The 13,567-nt window shown below is 40.8% G+C and overlaps 1 protein-coding gene across 6 annotated transcripts in view; it reads left to right on the top strand.

The window, feature by feature from the left end:
- The window catches only part of add1 (adducin 1 (alpha)), a 27,973-nt gene that overhangs the window by 8,891 nt on the left and 5,515 nt on the right, over positions 1–13,567 (top strand). For all 6 annotated transcript variants that reach the window (XM_035667554.1, XM_035667559.1, XM_035667556.1 and 3 more), the window contains exons 2-13: positions 2,384–2,592; positions 3,571–3,733; positions 4,055–4,206; positions 5,108–5,188; positions 5,434–5,583; positions 5,687–5,830; positions 5,956–6,054; positions 6,431–6,604; positions 6,817–7,074; positions 10,050–10,145; positions 10,260–10,352; positions 12,807–12,963. In XM_035667554.1, the coding sequence (XP_035523447.1) occupies positions 2,398–2,592; positions 3,571–3,733; positions 4,055–4,206; positions 5,108–5,188; positions 5,434–5,583; positions 5,687–5,830; positions 5,956–6,054; positions 6,431–6,604; positions 6,817–7,074; positions 10,050–10,145; positions 10,260–10,352; positions 12,807–12,963 (1,762 nt within the window). In that variant the 5' untranslated portion in view covers positions 2,384–2,397. The remainder of the gene's footprint in view (positions 1–2,383; positions 2,593–3,570; positions 3,734–4,054; positions 4,207–5,107; positions 5,189–5,433; positions 5,584–5,686; positions 5,831–5,955; positions 6,055–6,430; positions 6,605–6,816; positions 7,075–10,049; positions 10,146–10,259; positions 10,353–12,806; positions 12,964–13,567) is intronic.

Below are 13,567 nucleotides of genomic sequence, written 5' to 3'. Positions count from 1 at the left end.
TGAGCTGATTTTTGCAGTGCATGGAAATACATGTGTATTAATAACAGGCCAGGGGCTCGCTCTCTCTCTCTCCCTCTCTCCCTCCCTCCCTAATGAGAGTATTTGGCACCAGGGCTAATTGCTGATGTCCTTATTCTTCTGTCAATAACTGGCGATGTCCTAATCACACGAGTGCGACAGAGCAACTGGGTTGTCGTCGCTGATTGTTTGCAGAGATATTTTTCGTATCCTTTCTGTCGTAACTGCAATTTAAGACAGCATTTATGATTCAAGGAAAACAGCAGAGAGGAGACAGCAAAGGGAAGAATGTTAGAGGATTCGTTTTTAGGAAATCGGGGGTGAATGTTGTTACGAAGGCGTGGGTCTCAACCCCACCTACTTCCTCTCTGGACACAGGTTGGAGTTTCCTCACACATGGAAGGCGTAAGAATTTGTGTGTTTTTTTTTATGTTAATATTTGTCTCAATAAATAACGTTAGAGAGAGAGCTTTATTATACAGGACAGAATTGTATAATTTCAAAGAAAACAGAATGTAGTCAAAAGAGCCGACTGGAGTTGGACTAATAAGTTAACTAAGTCGGGCGACTGAGGCTCTTAACATCAACTAACAGTTAACAGGCTATTATGGGGGCAGCCCTATGTGGTCCATGTCAACTGTAGTTGGACTACGCAGTCTAAAAAGACATAAAATGACGATATTACATCCTGTCTATCTGATACAGTTTTTCCAGTCAGTCTGAAAACTTTTAACCTCATTAACTTCAGCTCTCTCTACAGTGTTGTTATGTGATCATTTAGTTTCCCTTCATTTAATATGTTCATGAGGTGAAAATGGACAAAACATTGCCGGCCTAGAATTAGCCAAACAGCATGCAAACACAAAAAAACTCTTGATTGGACCAGGTGACCTGAGATTTTGTGAAAATGTTGGGTTTGATCTTGTGGAAAATCTCAGAAGAGCAATAAAAGCGGACAGAAACAGAGAGGGGCTCTGTCAGCTCTCAGTGTGATACTGGATGCTTTGGGTTTGCTCTGCAGTTGTCATGGTAGTTTTGGCTGAACATTTGTATTGATGTGGACTAATGGGCTACATCACTTTCTGCCAGACCACCCCCCCATTACCCATGCATGCTTGCACACACACATTTCCCTGTGCTCGTAAGTCTGTCTGTGTCCTTTGGAGTCAGTGCTTGAGTAGTCTGAGCTGTGACAGACAGGCGGGGGGTATTTACCCTCCCATACACCCAGCCAGCTGGATTGACATGGATCTATAGGAAATCTGTCTCTCTGTTCTATTTATGTGTCTTATTCCTCCCTGTTGTAGTTTATTGAAGGGGACACGTGTATGTCTCTCTTGAACTAAATGTTGGTTATTGATCCCCGAGCATACAGATCCACAGTATACATTAGAAATGTCTTTAATGTTGTTCAAGCTGAATGGCAACAGACCTTTGGCTATTCTTTTGGCCGTTTTTGTTTGACTTTCCTTTTCCCAGCCTTGACAGTTGAGTGGTGTTGTGGTTCCAGGAAACACATTGTGGAAATCAATAAGCAATGCTCTGAGGTAGGAAGAGTGGTCACATGACCTTGACAGGAAGTACGGGAGGGTGTTGTCTGTGTGATTGGCTTTCTGGTCTAATGACTGCTGATGCTCATTTCCTCATTTAAATTGTGATGTCCCTCTGTCAGCCTCTTATTCTCTGATATGGGATTTTTTATTATTATTATTAATAATTGATGACATATATGAACTTCTACTACATTTAAAGACCCTTATCATTTTATATAAACCGTTTAAGAGACAATAGACAAACTTCAAATATATGTACTATTTAATGTATGTATTAGGCCCTGACAATCCTAATTAAGATTTTTTTTTATACCATTTTGATATGGTGTAGTTTATAATGCATGAATACAATAAATATTGACTCCAGCAATGGCCAATCAGCAACTTTTAACATAAAATCTACTGTCCCCAATTGGAAATTGCAGCCAGGTGAAATATAGAACTCACGATAACTTGAACATAAAACATATCAAAACACTATAAACATATGTTAAAACCCACCACAAAAGCTCACATAAAGCCATGTACATCAGAGACAGCACAATGGTGAGCAGCATTATCATCCCACTGCACAGACGGTCGTTTTTTACCATTAACAGTTACTTTTTGTAACTAATGAGGCCAAATGTTGACTTCTAGGACCTGAACATATCATTCATCTGAGAAAGGATGGTCATAAAGCTTTTTCTGACCCTACCCACCTCGCACAGACCCTAAACCCACCCTAAACGGAGGGTTTCATCTGTGTGTGTTTATTTGTTTTTCACTGATAAGAAAAAGTTCAAAAGTTCTCTCCGTCCCTCCCTCTATAGGAGGCCAGCCCAGGATGAACGGCGAGTCAGGTGCCGGGGTGGTGACGGCCCCCCCTCCCACCACAGCCCCCCACAAGGAGCGGTACTTCGACCGGGTGGATGAGAGCAGTCCGGAGTACCAGAGGGAGAGAAACATGGCACCCGACCTGCGGCAGGACTTCAACATGATGGAGCAGAGGAAGAGGGTCTCCATGATACTACAGAGCCCGGTCAGTGGAGCAGACACGTTAAATCATTAAGACATTCACATTCAGCAGCAAACACTACATTTGCTGTACATTAACTGTCAAATTACTGTGGTCACAGTTGATAAATGCATGCTGTTAAACCATTATTTTAAAATGTGAATAGGCTCTTTTAGTGTACAGGCAGCAGCCTCCCAAACATCACATGATGGATCCAGTTTATTCTCCATCAACAGTGTGTCTGTGACCAGCTGAATACCAGAGAACAGCACTGTTTAAAGGCCTATTGTATGTATGAAAAGCACTAATGTATTCAAGCCCTGAAAAGAGTGGTGCTTATATGAGGTTTTTACTTTATTAAGTTTAGGACACTACTGAGAGAGACGTCAAGCTGTTACCTTTTTATGACCTTTCTCTGTGTCACAACCTCATACATTGTTGAATTACACTAAATTTGCCAGTTTATTAGCTACACCTAGTTAAAGCTAATGTAGTTTAATTCAACAGCCCTGTTGGTGAACTGTATTGCATTATACCATTATACAGAGAGATGTTTCTGCTATTTAACTGGCCCTCATTGATAGAGATGGGCTGGACAAGATCATAGAAACCTCTCTCAGTATAATACTAAGCATACTTAAGTGGAGATACTTTTCTTTTCAGATACTGTGTCAGCCTTTTTGTCATGGTTACATTATTGCTTTATAAGACAGTTTAGACTCAAAAGCAACATCACATACTGACAGTAATAAAAACTAACATGGTGGATTACCTGTCTTAAGCAAGTTTTAAGTTTGAAATCAATTTTAAAAATATTCAAAAACCTAGTGTCGGTATGTTTAATTTCCTAAATATGAATGTTGGTTCTAAACTTGCCCATGGCTCTATAAACTTCTGTGTCTCTCTGTTTATGCCCTTTCCTCCTTTTTTTTGGATCATTGTGTCCCCATGTGTTTGCTCTTACATGTCTTGGTGTTTTTTGTCTGTGTGGATGACCGGCAGGCATTCTGCGATGAGCTGGAGACAATGATCCAGGATCAGCTGAAGAAGGGAAAGACGCCCACTAGCCTGTTGGCTCTGCAGCAGATCGCAGACTTCATGACCACCAGCATGCCTTCCATGTATCCCGCTGCACCACAAGGAGGCATGGCGGCGCTCAACATGAGTAAGCAGAGATGAGAATGAGTGTGTGCGACTTTCTGACCCCAGCCCTGCTATGTCTGTGCTCACAATGAGTAATGCAGCGTATGCCAGAGTTAATTTTTGGACAAAGAGTGCAGTTGGATTTCAGTAGGCAGACTCGGTCTAATTATCTGTAAGTGAGACTTTTTTCTTTCCTGCTAGCAAGGAATAAGGAATGGGTCTTACTTTTTATGCACAGGGCACTGGATTCTAATTGTTTTGCCCTCGTAGTGTCTCTTTCTCCTCGCTATTATTATTGTAAGCAATCCGTGTCTTCCTGTCTGACCCCGTCTCTCCCTCTCAGGTTTGGGCATGGTGACTCCAGTGAATGATCTGCGTGGCTCAGACTCCATTTCCTACGACAAAGGCGAGAAGCTGCTTCGCTGCAAGCTGGCTGCCTTTTATCGGCTCGCAGACTTGTTCGGCTGGTCGGAGCTCATCTACAACCACCTCACAGTAAGATGGGCTTCAAACTTTATAATACTACTAATAATACTACTACCATGTTGACTGAATTTGTCAGACGGAGTGCAGAGGGAAGCCAAGATACTGCATGAGCTGAAAGGGACAGGTGATTGAAAACAGCTGTGTAAAAACAACTGGAAGTTAGTTATTGGATTTTGACCAACACAGTAGATGGAGCAGCACCAGTCATGTGACTCTCAGCTCATGGAGGCTGTTTTAAAACCCTTAGCACCCAATTATCAGACATGATGCATAAATTTTTTTTGATTCAGAAAGACTTTCACTTTCCATTGACCTCTCTGAATAAACATCTTTAAATCTGATTCATAGAAAAAAGATGGTCCTTAGAACTCCATAACATCACATTTTTATGTTTCCTTCACTATCAAAGTTACCCAGTGATGGCTGTCTGTACATCCACGGGTACATTCCAAACAGGAACTGGAAATAGCTAATTCAGCACACTTTTAATAGTGGCAGTTTGCCAAAATGAAAACAAGTATAGGCTAAAAAAATGGAGCTCAAATTGTGGTCCAAAACGGACTCCATGGCAACATTATACTTCCTGTTTACGTCACCCAATAATTATATAACGTGCAATGTTATGTGTGTAGATGATCTAATTCGGAAGTTTACAGTATATTATAAGAGGGTTTGCTTTGGTGTTTTCGTGTGAATTAAGTGAACAGTAATGGCATCATTAAACCAGAAAAAAAGCATGACAAATTGACAAATCATTATATTTCATGAATTCCTCATTCACTCTTTATGGGCTTTCAGAAAATGCTTTTGTGATGGCCAACAGCCTTTGATTAATCAATTGGTTCAATTCAATTAGAGCCAATTGCCATGTAAAACTGTAATCTAACGTGACTGTCCTCTGGTCTTTTAGGTCAGGGTGAACTCAGACCAGGAGCGCTTCCTCATTGTCCCTTTTGGCCTCCTGTACAGTGAAGTCACCGCCTCCAGTCTGGTGAGAATCTGTGCAGATTAGAACTGCATGTCTTTACTTATGTTTTCTTCCTACTGTTACATCAGTGAATGACGCAATTGTTTTTATTTCTCTTTAGATTAGCGCACTTCTCATGTGATAAAATACCTTGGAACTTTACTTACTTTACTTGACAATAAACTGCATGTTGTCAGAGATTTTATAGCTAAAGTCATCAAACTTATATTTGCTTTGAGTAAGCCCTTGTTATCTGCCCTGCTGTTCAGGTGAAGATAAACCTTCAAGGTGAGATAGTGGACCGGGGCAGCACCAATCTCGGGGTGAACCAGGCCGGCTTCACACTCCACTCTGCCATCTACGCTGCACGACCTGATGTTAAGTGTATCGTACATGTACACACACCCGCGGGTGCTGCGGTAAGGGGGCAGTGTATACAAAGTCATCATACAGAATACAAACACAGACATCTGCATATTATACGCTTATGTGATATGTTCTGTTCTGTTTGTTTGGTTGCAGGTGTCAGCCATGAAATGTGGTCTGTTGCCCATCTCACCCGAGGCACTGTCCCTAGGTGAGGTGGCCTACCACGACTACCACGGCATTCTGGTGGATGAGGAAGAAAGTACTCTCATACAGAGGAACCTGGGGCCTAACAGCAAGGTAACAGCAGAGTTTTATTATAAAAGCTGTTAAAAAAACTAATTTTATAACTTGTAAAGCACATAGGAGAAATGAGAATGTCCTTGGTTGTTCTTTGCTAAGTTTTTATTTTTCCTCTGTCCCAGGTGCTCATCCTAAGGAACCATGGCTTGGTGTCCGTTGGTGAAACAGTGGAAGAAGCTTTCTATTACATCCACAATTTGGTCACCGCCTGTGAGATCCAGGTAGGACACACAGTGAGCTCTATACAGGACACTTCCTGAAATATCATTTGGCAATAGCCAGTAGTGCATGGAGTTATTTCAGTCAAATATTCTTAAAGATTATCATTGTGTTTAAAATAGAACTGTGTATTTTCATTTGGGTTGTTATATTTGGAACCATATGTTTGTCTGCATTTTTCATAACAATTGTCTTTGTCCCTTGTCTCTCCACATTTTTATATATGTTCATCTTTCTTCTTCATGTTGATGTCTGTATTTATGTGTTACGTTCGATGTTTGTGTATGTCCTCATGTCCACATTTTATTTTCCTTCTTTATTCTGGATCCTGTCTGTGGTTTGTCTGTCTGTACACCCCCCCACCCCACTTTCTTTCAGGTGCGAACACTGGCCAGCGCTGGAGGGCCAGATAATCTGGTGATGCTGGACCCGGGGAAATACAAGGCACGTTCACGGGTCCCGGAGCCAGCCGGCGACGGGTCCTCCACATACCCCAAGTGGCAAGTCGGGGAGCAGGAGTTTGAGGCTCTCATGAGAATGCTCGACAACTTGGTGAGGACGAAGACTTTAAACTTTTTAGGGGAATGGGAGTGTATTATGATCTCTCCTGTTTAATAACTTGACACTAACAATTAATCCAATTAAATGTTCTGTAAGAAGTAAAATTTGATATTTCCTCTTTCAAAACATAGTCATAGTATGTACATGTAGCTTTAAACAACCACTTGCCAATCCCTGTTGTTGTTTGTCTTCCTGTTTCCCAGGGCTACAGGACGGGCTACCCTTACCGCTGCCCGTCATTGCGAGACAAAGCTAAAAAGTACAGTGACGTGGAGATCGCTTCCTCAGCCCACGGTGGTTACTCGTACGGCGAGGACAGTGACTCAGGTGCTCGCTCCCCGCTGAAACACAGCTTCCAGCGCGGCCAGCGTGACAAGACCCGCTGGCTCAATGCCGGCGGCCGGCCCGACGAGCCCTGCGAGGATGGGCCCGACGGCAGCAGCCCCAAGTCGAAGCCTAAGGTGTGGACGAACATAACACACGATCACGTCAAACCCTTGCTGCAGTCTCTCTCGTCTGGTGTCTGCGTGCCAAGCTGTATAACCAACTGCTTGGTCTGTGCCTACCTTATTGTTCATAGTATAGATTTTACAGCTACCTTGTTGGTGGAAAATGGGTAGGTGGTCGGCATCCTGAGGTTCTGGAGACAGTTTGGAATAGAAGTAAACTATAAAGCTCTGATGGTCTTTTATTGAGCCGTTTCATATAACTGCTAGGCAAAAAATGGAAGTTAGTATAATCCCGCTTTTCACTACTTTTAGGCTTTTTTAGGCTCACTTGCAGTGTAATTTCAGATGTCCTATTAACCCACCTTCCAAATGCAGTTAACTCTGCTCTGTTAATTGTATTCATAGCACAGCTGTGATTATTTATTGACGCTCTTTGCTCTTTTTCCCTTCTGGTCTCCTAATGCTTCATAATGCCAGGCCAGCTGCCTACAGCATGCCCCACTGCATGTGTAGTAGTGAAATGCATTGTTGGTGTTGATGTTTTCCCCAGAGGAGCGAGCAGCAGGGGTGTGGCATGAGTCCCCAAGTGGGCAAGGTGAATGTGGAAAGACCCGGTGACGTCGCTGCTAAACACTCTGTCGCTCACCGCCCCGAAGTAGCACACGTTCTTAGTTTTGTCTTTGCATCTTGAAGTTAGCTTAGTTGCTCAAACATGAATAAGTGAAGAGGATAAAGCAAGTGCAGTGATATTTGAGGCTATATCAGTTAAAACCTTTGAAGTGTGTGTTTGCTCACAAAGGGTATTAATAAGATTTCCTTGCCTGTTAATGACAGAGGTGGCATGTCTCTGACTGAGAATCCAGAAAAATGCCAGATACATTATAGACATTTGATAAGAAAAACAGCTAAGCAAAATTTCCTTGGCAAAAGAGTTATGCAGCCTGCTTTTCTAATTCTTATTTCTTTCAAACACTTTCAACTGCTCCCAGTTGTATGTCTCTGTTTCCTCTATTATTTTTACTCTTTCTAGTTTCTGGTTGTTCAAATTGTTTTGAACACCTCAAGGCCTGCATGAGTGGATTTGTTTGAAGAAAAAAAAAAACAGAAAACAAAACAAAACATGGAATTTGATCTGACTTTTAAATCAATTATCTCCTGTTGGGAAAGTAGGAAATGTTGTGTTGTGAGACTCTTTCTCAGTGAGTATATCGTGTTTACATGTTCATCTCATACTCAACCAACCCAACCCAGCTACTTCCATCCAGAAAACCCTTCCTCATCTAGCCCCTGTTTTATGCAGCTAACCAGCCAAGCTTAAATTAAACAGGAATGAAGTCATGAGCATACGCTTTCCACTGCGACTTACATGCCTAGTTTAAATTGGTTAAACAAAATATTTTGCATGAAAGCTGAAGATTTGATGTGTATATATTCACCCGCTGCTCATTCAGTTTGGTGCAAGAAATGGGTACAAACTTTTTTTTCCTTCAATCATGCTGAGCATTACCAGGTTTAAGTAAAACACTGAAAAGTAAATGGGGGTATTTGTTTCAGATTAAGAGGAAAATAGCAGTTAACAATACAATAAAGGGTTTCATCCTCTATAGGAACGATACACTCTTGTCTTAGTCTGTAGCGTTGTGACAATGGCTTTTTCTGTCCCAACGTGGGCGAGTGTCCTCGGGTGTGTTTTTCTCTCATCTCTGTCGTCCTTGTTGTTGTGTATCAGCCTGGGAAATGACTTTGGTGATGCCAGCTCACCCCCTCACTGCCACTCTCGCTTCGTAAGCCAGACTCATCATCTCAGTCACCCACCCAGCCATCCCTTCACTCTCCTTCACCTGTTGCCACCACCCTCACTTCTCCCTCCCTTACCCCTGCCACTTTTTTTCTCATTCTGTGATGTTTTCAGTTGATCTCCAGTGTGCCCCTTCGGTTTGTTTTTGATTCTAATGGTACATCAATGATGATGACAAATGGATTTAGGTAGTATAAATACACTGTTAGCTTTAGTTGCTGCATCTTATCCTGTTGTCATGCACAAGGTCTTTCCATCATTTTCTGACTGAGCACTGATCATCTCAATATTAAGTATTAAACCAAAAATGACGTATACCCATGTGATGGATTTTAAAACACAATATCTTCTTTCTGTGTGCCCCTAGAACCTGTCAGGTTGTACTTATTAAAATACATTAACTCTTGCTCATGAATACATTATGCAGCTCCTTTGTACAAAAATGTACTAAGAGATAGCAGACAGTATGTAAAAGCACACATTTTAAACATTTGTTTCTGTTGTTTAACATTCACAAGGTCAACTGTGATTTCACTTCTTACTTCCAGCAGCCTTGTGCAGGTTCATCTGGGAGTTTCTAGTGTTTTAGCTTCAACACTTATGGATGAATGTAAAAAAAAATCTATTGCAGAAATACCACAGCTAGCTATTTTGTGCAGAAATAGGTGCATAACCTATACATTTTAATAATATTTCAGCTCTTTGCAAGAGTTTTTTTGGTATAGCAAAACATGTATCATGTATCATGTAACATATATCAGGACAGCCCTGATACTCTCCATTTAGATCAATTGAGTCCCTGTTGCGGTTGGTGTTTAACCTCCCTGCACAAATCAAACATGCTAGAGTTAGATGATATCAACCCTCATTACTGGAGGAAATACTAATATCATCGGATAAGTAGAGGTGATATAGGTAATGATATTGAACAGTCCCCAACTAAATTTATAAAAGTATAAATGATTCTTAGACTTATTTTCCTAAATGTGCCTCATCATCATTGGTTCACTTTTTACATTCAAGCCTTTTTACAGCCATCCAACTTTGTCCTTTTCAGTTCAGCATGACTCTTTGTATTGTGAAGCCTGCATAGTATTTTGTCTAAATCTATTTTTTATGTTTGGCTTTTCATGACATTCAGCATATTTGGTTTTAGTTGTTTTTTTAACACTTTATGTGGTGTTTACAGTGGACAAAAGAAGACGGACTCCGCCAGGCTGCTGTAGCCAATCAGTTCATCCCAATGAACACCAACCCTAAAGACGTCCTGGAAATGAGGAATAAGGTATCAAATATTTTTGCTTTTACTGCCTTTTACTTCTGTGAGACAAGGACAATTTAAAGCTCCTGATGCACGTTTATCCTTCTTTTATGACATAAAAGTTTATTTTTTTTGTAGATCCGGGAGCAGAACCTGCAGGACATAAAGACAGCAGGGCCCCAGTCTCAGGTTCTGTGTGCTGGCACCATGGTGGAACGTTCCTTTAACCAGGTCAGTGTGCGAACTTAACACACAAAAACCTTGCTGCTTCCACAGCTATCCTGACCTGGAGATGAATATGTGTCTCATACTATGAAACACTTAAGTTTGGTCTATTTTATTCATTTTAAATACATTTAAATTAAAAAAAATAAAAATAAATAATCATAATATATATTCTGTCCAGGTCTGGAGTCCCCCCTTAAACCAGAATGCTGCAAAGTGTGAATATTGTGCGTGAAGTTGTTCCTGGACACTAAGTTTTAATGAAAGAAATTGGTTGCAAGCAAAACCTATTCATCATAATCTGATCTGACATCAAAAGTAACTTCACCACTAATAATAACAGACAGCAAAACATGTCCTCCACGTTGTGTCCCAGAGCACAGGGTGACTTTGTAACTGACACATTATTCTTTGACCACAGAGATTGTCAATCTGGCAGGTGAGTAGTGTTTTGGGAGAGGTAACCTCACTCTACTCTCCAAACCTGCCAGCTCAGGTTATGTCCATATTCATTATATTTTCTTCATTTCTTCGTGTTTTTTTTTGCCTTCTCTTTACAGTAGTTCAGAGTTGAGACTTTTATCTCAGCACTTGCAGGCTGGTCATTTTGGTCTTTTGCAATGTTTAACTAAATCCCCACTATAGTCTAACATAGTCATGTTTTACTGCTTCAAAGTTTTAACTTTGAGTTCAGTTTGCATGGTTTGCCCTCCCTTTGCTTAGCTCAATTTTGCCACTTATTAAGCTTCCTGGACATTTAACCACATTGAGCAGGACTTCAGCAAATTAAAACAGATATCTGTTAACCAATTTTTGGGGTACCTATGGGTACCTAAAACTTGACCCAGCATGTCAGTAGTAAGACCAAAGGAGTCCTTGATGTGCTTTTGTTTTGTAAAGACTCAGATTGTATGAACCACACAGTGTATAGCACCCCCTGTGTGGATAGTTTGTCTTTACAACGCATGATCTTCGCTTTTGCATCACTGCAATGCTTTTCACATCCCCACATCTCTTTCCAGAACCATCTCTCAGTGCATGCACGATGTTTGTGTATGTGTGTATGCAGAGGTGGAAAGTAAATCAACAACAATCACAATTAACCCTGCTTTTACCAAGATCTTACACAGTTTACCTTTTTTTTTTTTTTAATAAAGCCGATTTACAGGTACGCCTGCAGTTCTTGTTGTTTTTTTTTATAATCAGGACTTACTTGCTTTTTTAAGTGTGTATTCTTATTGAAATAGTTATAATCATGTTAAGAAATTGGCTTGAGAAGCAGGCCTCACATCTCCCGAGTATTACTTAACTCATACTATTTGTATTTGAGTGAGATATCCTAGTACTCTTTCCACCTTTGTGTGTGTGTGGAAGGTGGTGTGTTCCTGAATGTCTACACACATTCATGCCTGCCTGACGGACTGCTTGTTTTGAATGTGCTAGTGTTTTTAAGAGCTGGGTTGTGCCCCTCACTGGGTTTACCATTGCAGGACGCCCCTCTGTCTGACTGTACAGACACTATTGATGGCCTCGATGTGTCCGAGGGGTCCTATAGTCCTGCTAAATCAATTAGAAAGGTACTTACTGCTCCAGTCACAAATACTATTCACCTATACTTCACATCATCCGCCAGTCATTTCTCTGAGCCTGCAGATAGGCACTATGTCTGGGCCTGTATAGATGAAGTAAATAGCAGTGCTAGAGTGAGGCCATTTTTTTTCCTCCTTATTGTGACCTATAGTTGTATTTCCTACATGTTTATGCACCCTAGAGCCTGAATTTAATGTTAGTGCCACCTAGGGTCCTTGAGGTGAAAGATTTATATAATGAGTTTGTCTGCAGGAGAGATTCACCATTCACCATTGTTTCAAAACGCATTGTTGCAAGTTGAAGTGGGCAGTGAAGAGGGCAGGTGTTAGATCCAGTGATGCTGGTGTTTGCTGCATGCATTGTTCAGAATTTAAAAAAAAAGTCTTTGAAAGAGTAAGTGGAAGAACACAGCTATTGCTGACTGTTAGTTTACTGCAGTCAAGCTTTATTTTGATTCACCTTGGCTATTGTGTGCCTGGTGATGTACTGTTGGCTTTCTCACATCTGTCAGTGCTCTGCTTTTGTGTAGCAGTTTTAATGTATGGAATGAAAAAGGAAAAATGCTGCTCTTTCCTAATATAATTAAAGTAAACTGTTATTTAACATAACGCGTGCTTCCTGAATTTTGAAATGGCCTGAAGATACATTTATTCATCTGTGGCTGACACTTCTGCTCATGCTGCATAATTAGCTATGTGTGTAAACTGCCTGTTCATGTTTTTTTAACTATATGAGATTTTCTGCAAGCAATAGACACTGCGACTAGCTTTTAAATATATTAAATCCTTCCATGTTTAACCTGCAGTAACTTGTTGTCTACCTTGCAGTGATGTCTCATCTCTTTCTGCCTTCCTTCTGTGTCTCCTGAAGGGGGAGCTAGTGACCGCGTCCAAGGCCATCATCGAAAAGGAGTACCAGCCCAAGGTTATCGTCAGCAAGCAGGGTCCCAACCCCTTCACCAAACTCACCGACCAGGAGCTGGAGGAATACCGCAAGGAGGTGGAGCAGAAACAGAAAGGGCCTGAAGGTAACCAGTGGAGAGAAGACAAACTGAATCTCAGTATAATGTGAAAAGAAGAAACATGTTTTAAACCCTCTACTTCTTTGTAACAGCATTTTTCAGATTTTTTACCACAGTAGTCAGCTCACATAGAATTTCCAAAAAGTCTTGTTTCACTAATATAAATTGACAACCCTACATAGTCTCTCAAAATGGCAGATACAACTTATTTTTTTGTTTCTTGGCCATGGGTTGTGGTTATTTTCCTCTCTGATTTGATGATACATATATATAATGACTAGTGTAGGCAGCATTTATATCAAATCAGTTTAATTACTTAAATGTTTTAATCGTTCTGAGGGTAAATTTGCTTTGCATATACAATGTGGGATTGTGTATGTAATTTACAGCTCTCTCCTTCTGTAATCACTCTTTCTTGATATCCCTCAAGAAAATAACATTACACTGAGAGAAACAATATTGTCACTTAGATAAGTCAATACAGCCAAGACACAGATGACTAGAGATCAAGTGAGCTGTTAGCTTTTAGAATCTTTAAAAGATACTTGTAACAAAGGTGGCAAAACCTATTGAACTTCAGACTGGCCAAACTGTGATCTTATCTCTCCAC

The sequence above is a fragment of the Morone saxatilis genome, unplaced genomic scaffold, assembly GCF_004916995.1.
Source record: "Morone saxatilis isolate NCDOM2014 unplaced genomic scaffold, NCSU_SB_2.0 Contig21, whole genome shotgun sequence".
Taxonomy (NCBI): domain Eukaryota; kingdom Metazoa; phylum Chordata; class Actinopteri; family Moronidae; genus Morone; species Morone saxatilis.
The sequence above is the reverse complement of the archived record's forward strand: the minus strand, read 5'-3'. Positions and strand labels throughout refer to the sequence as shown.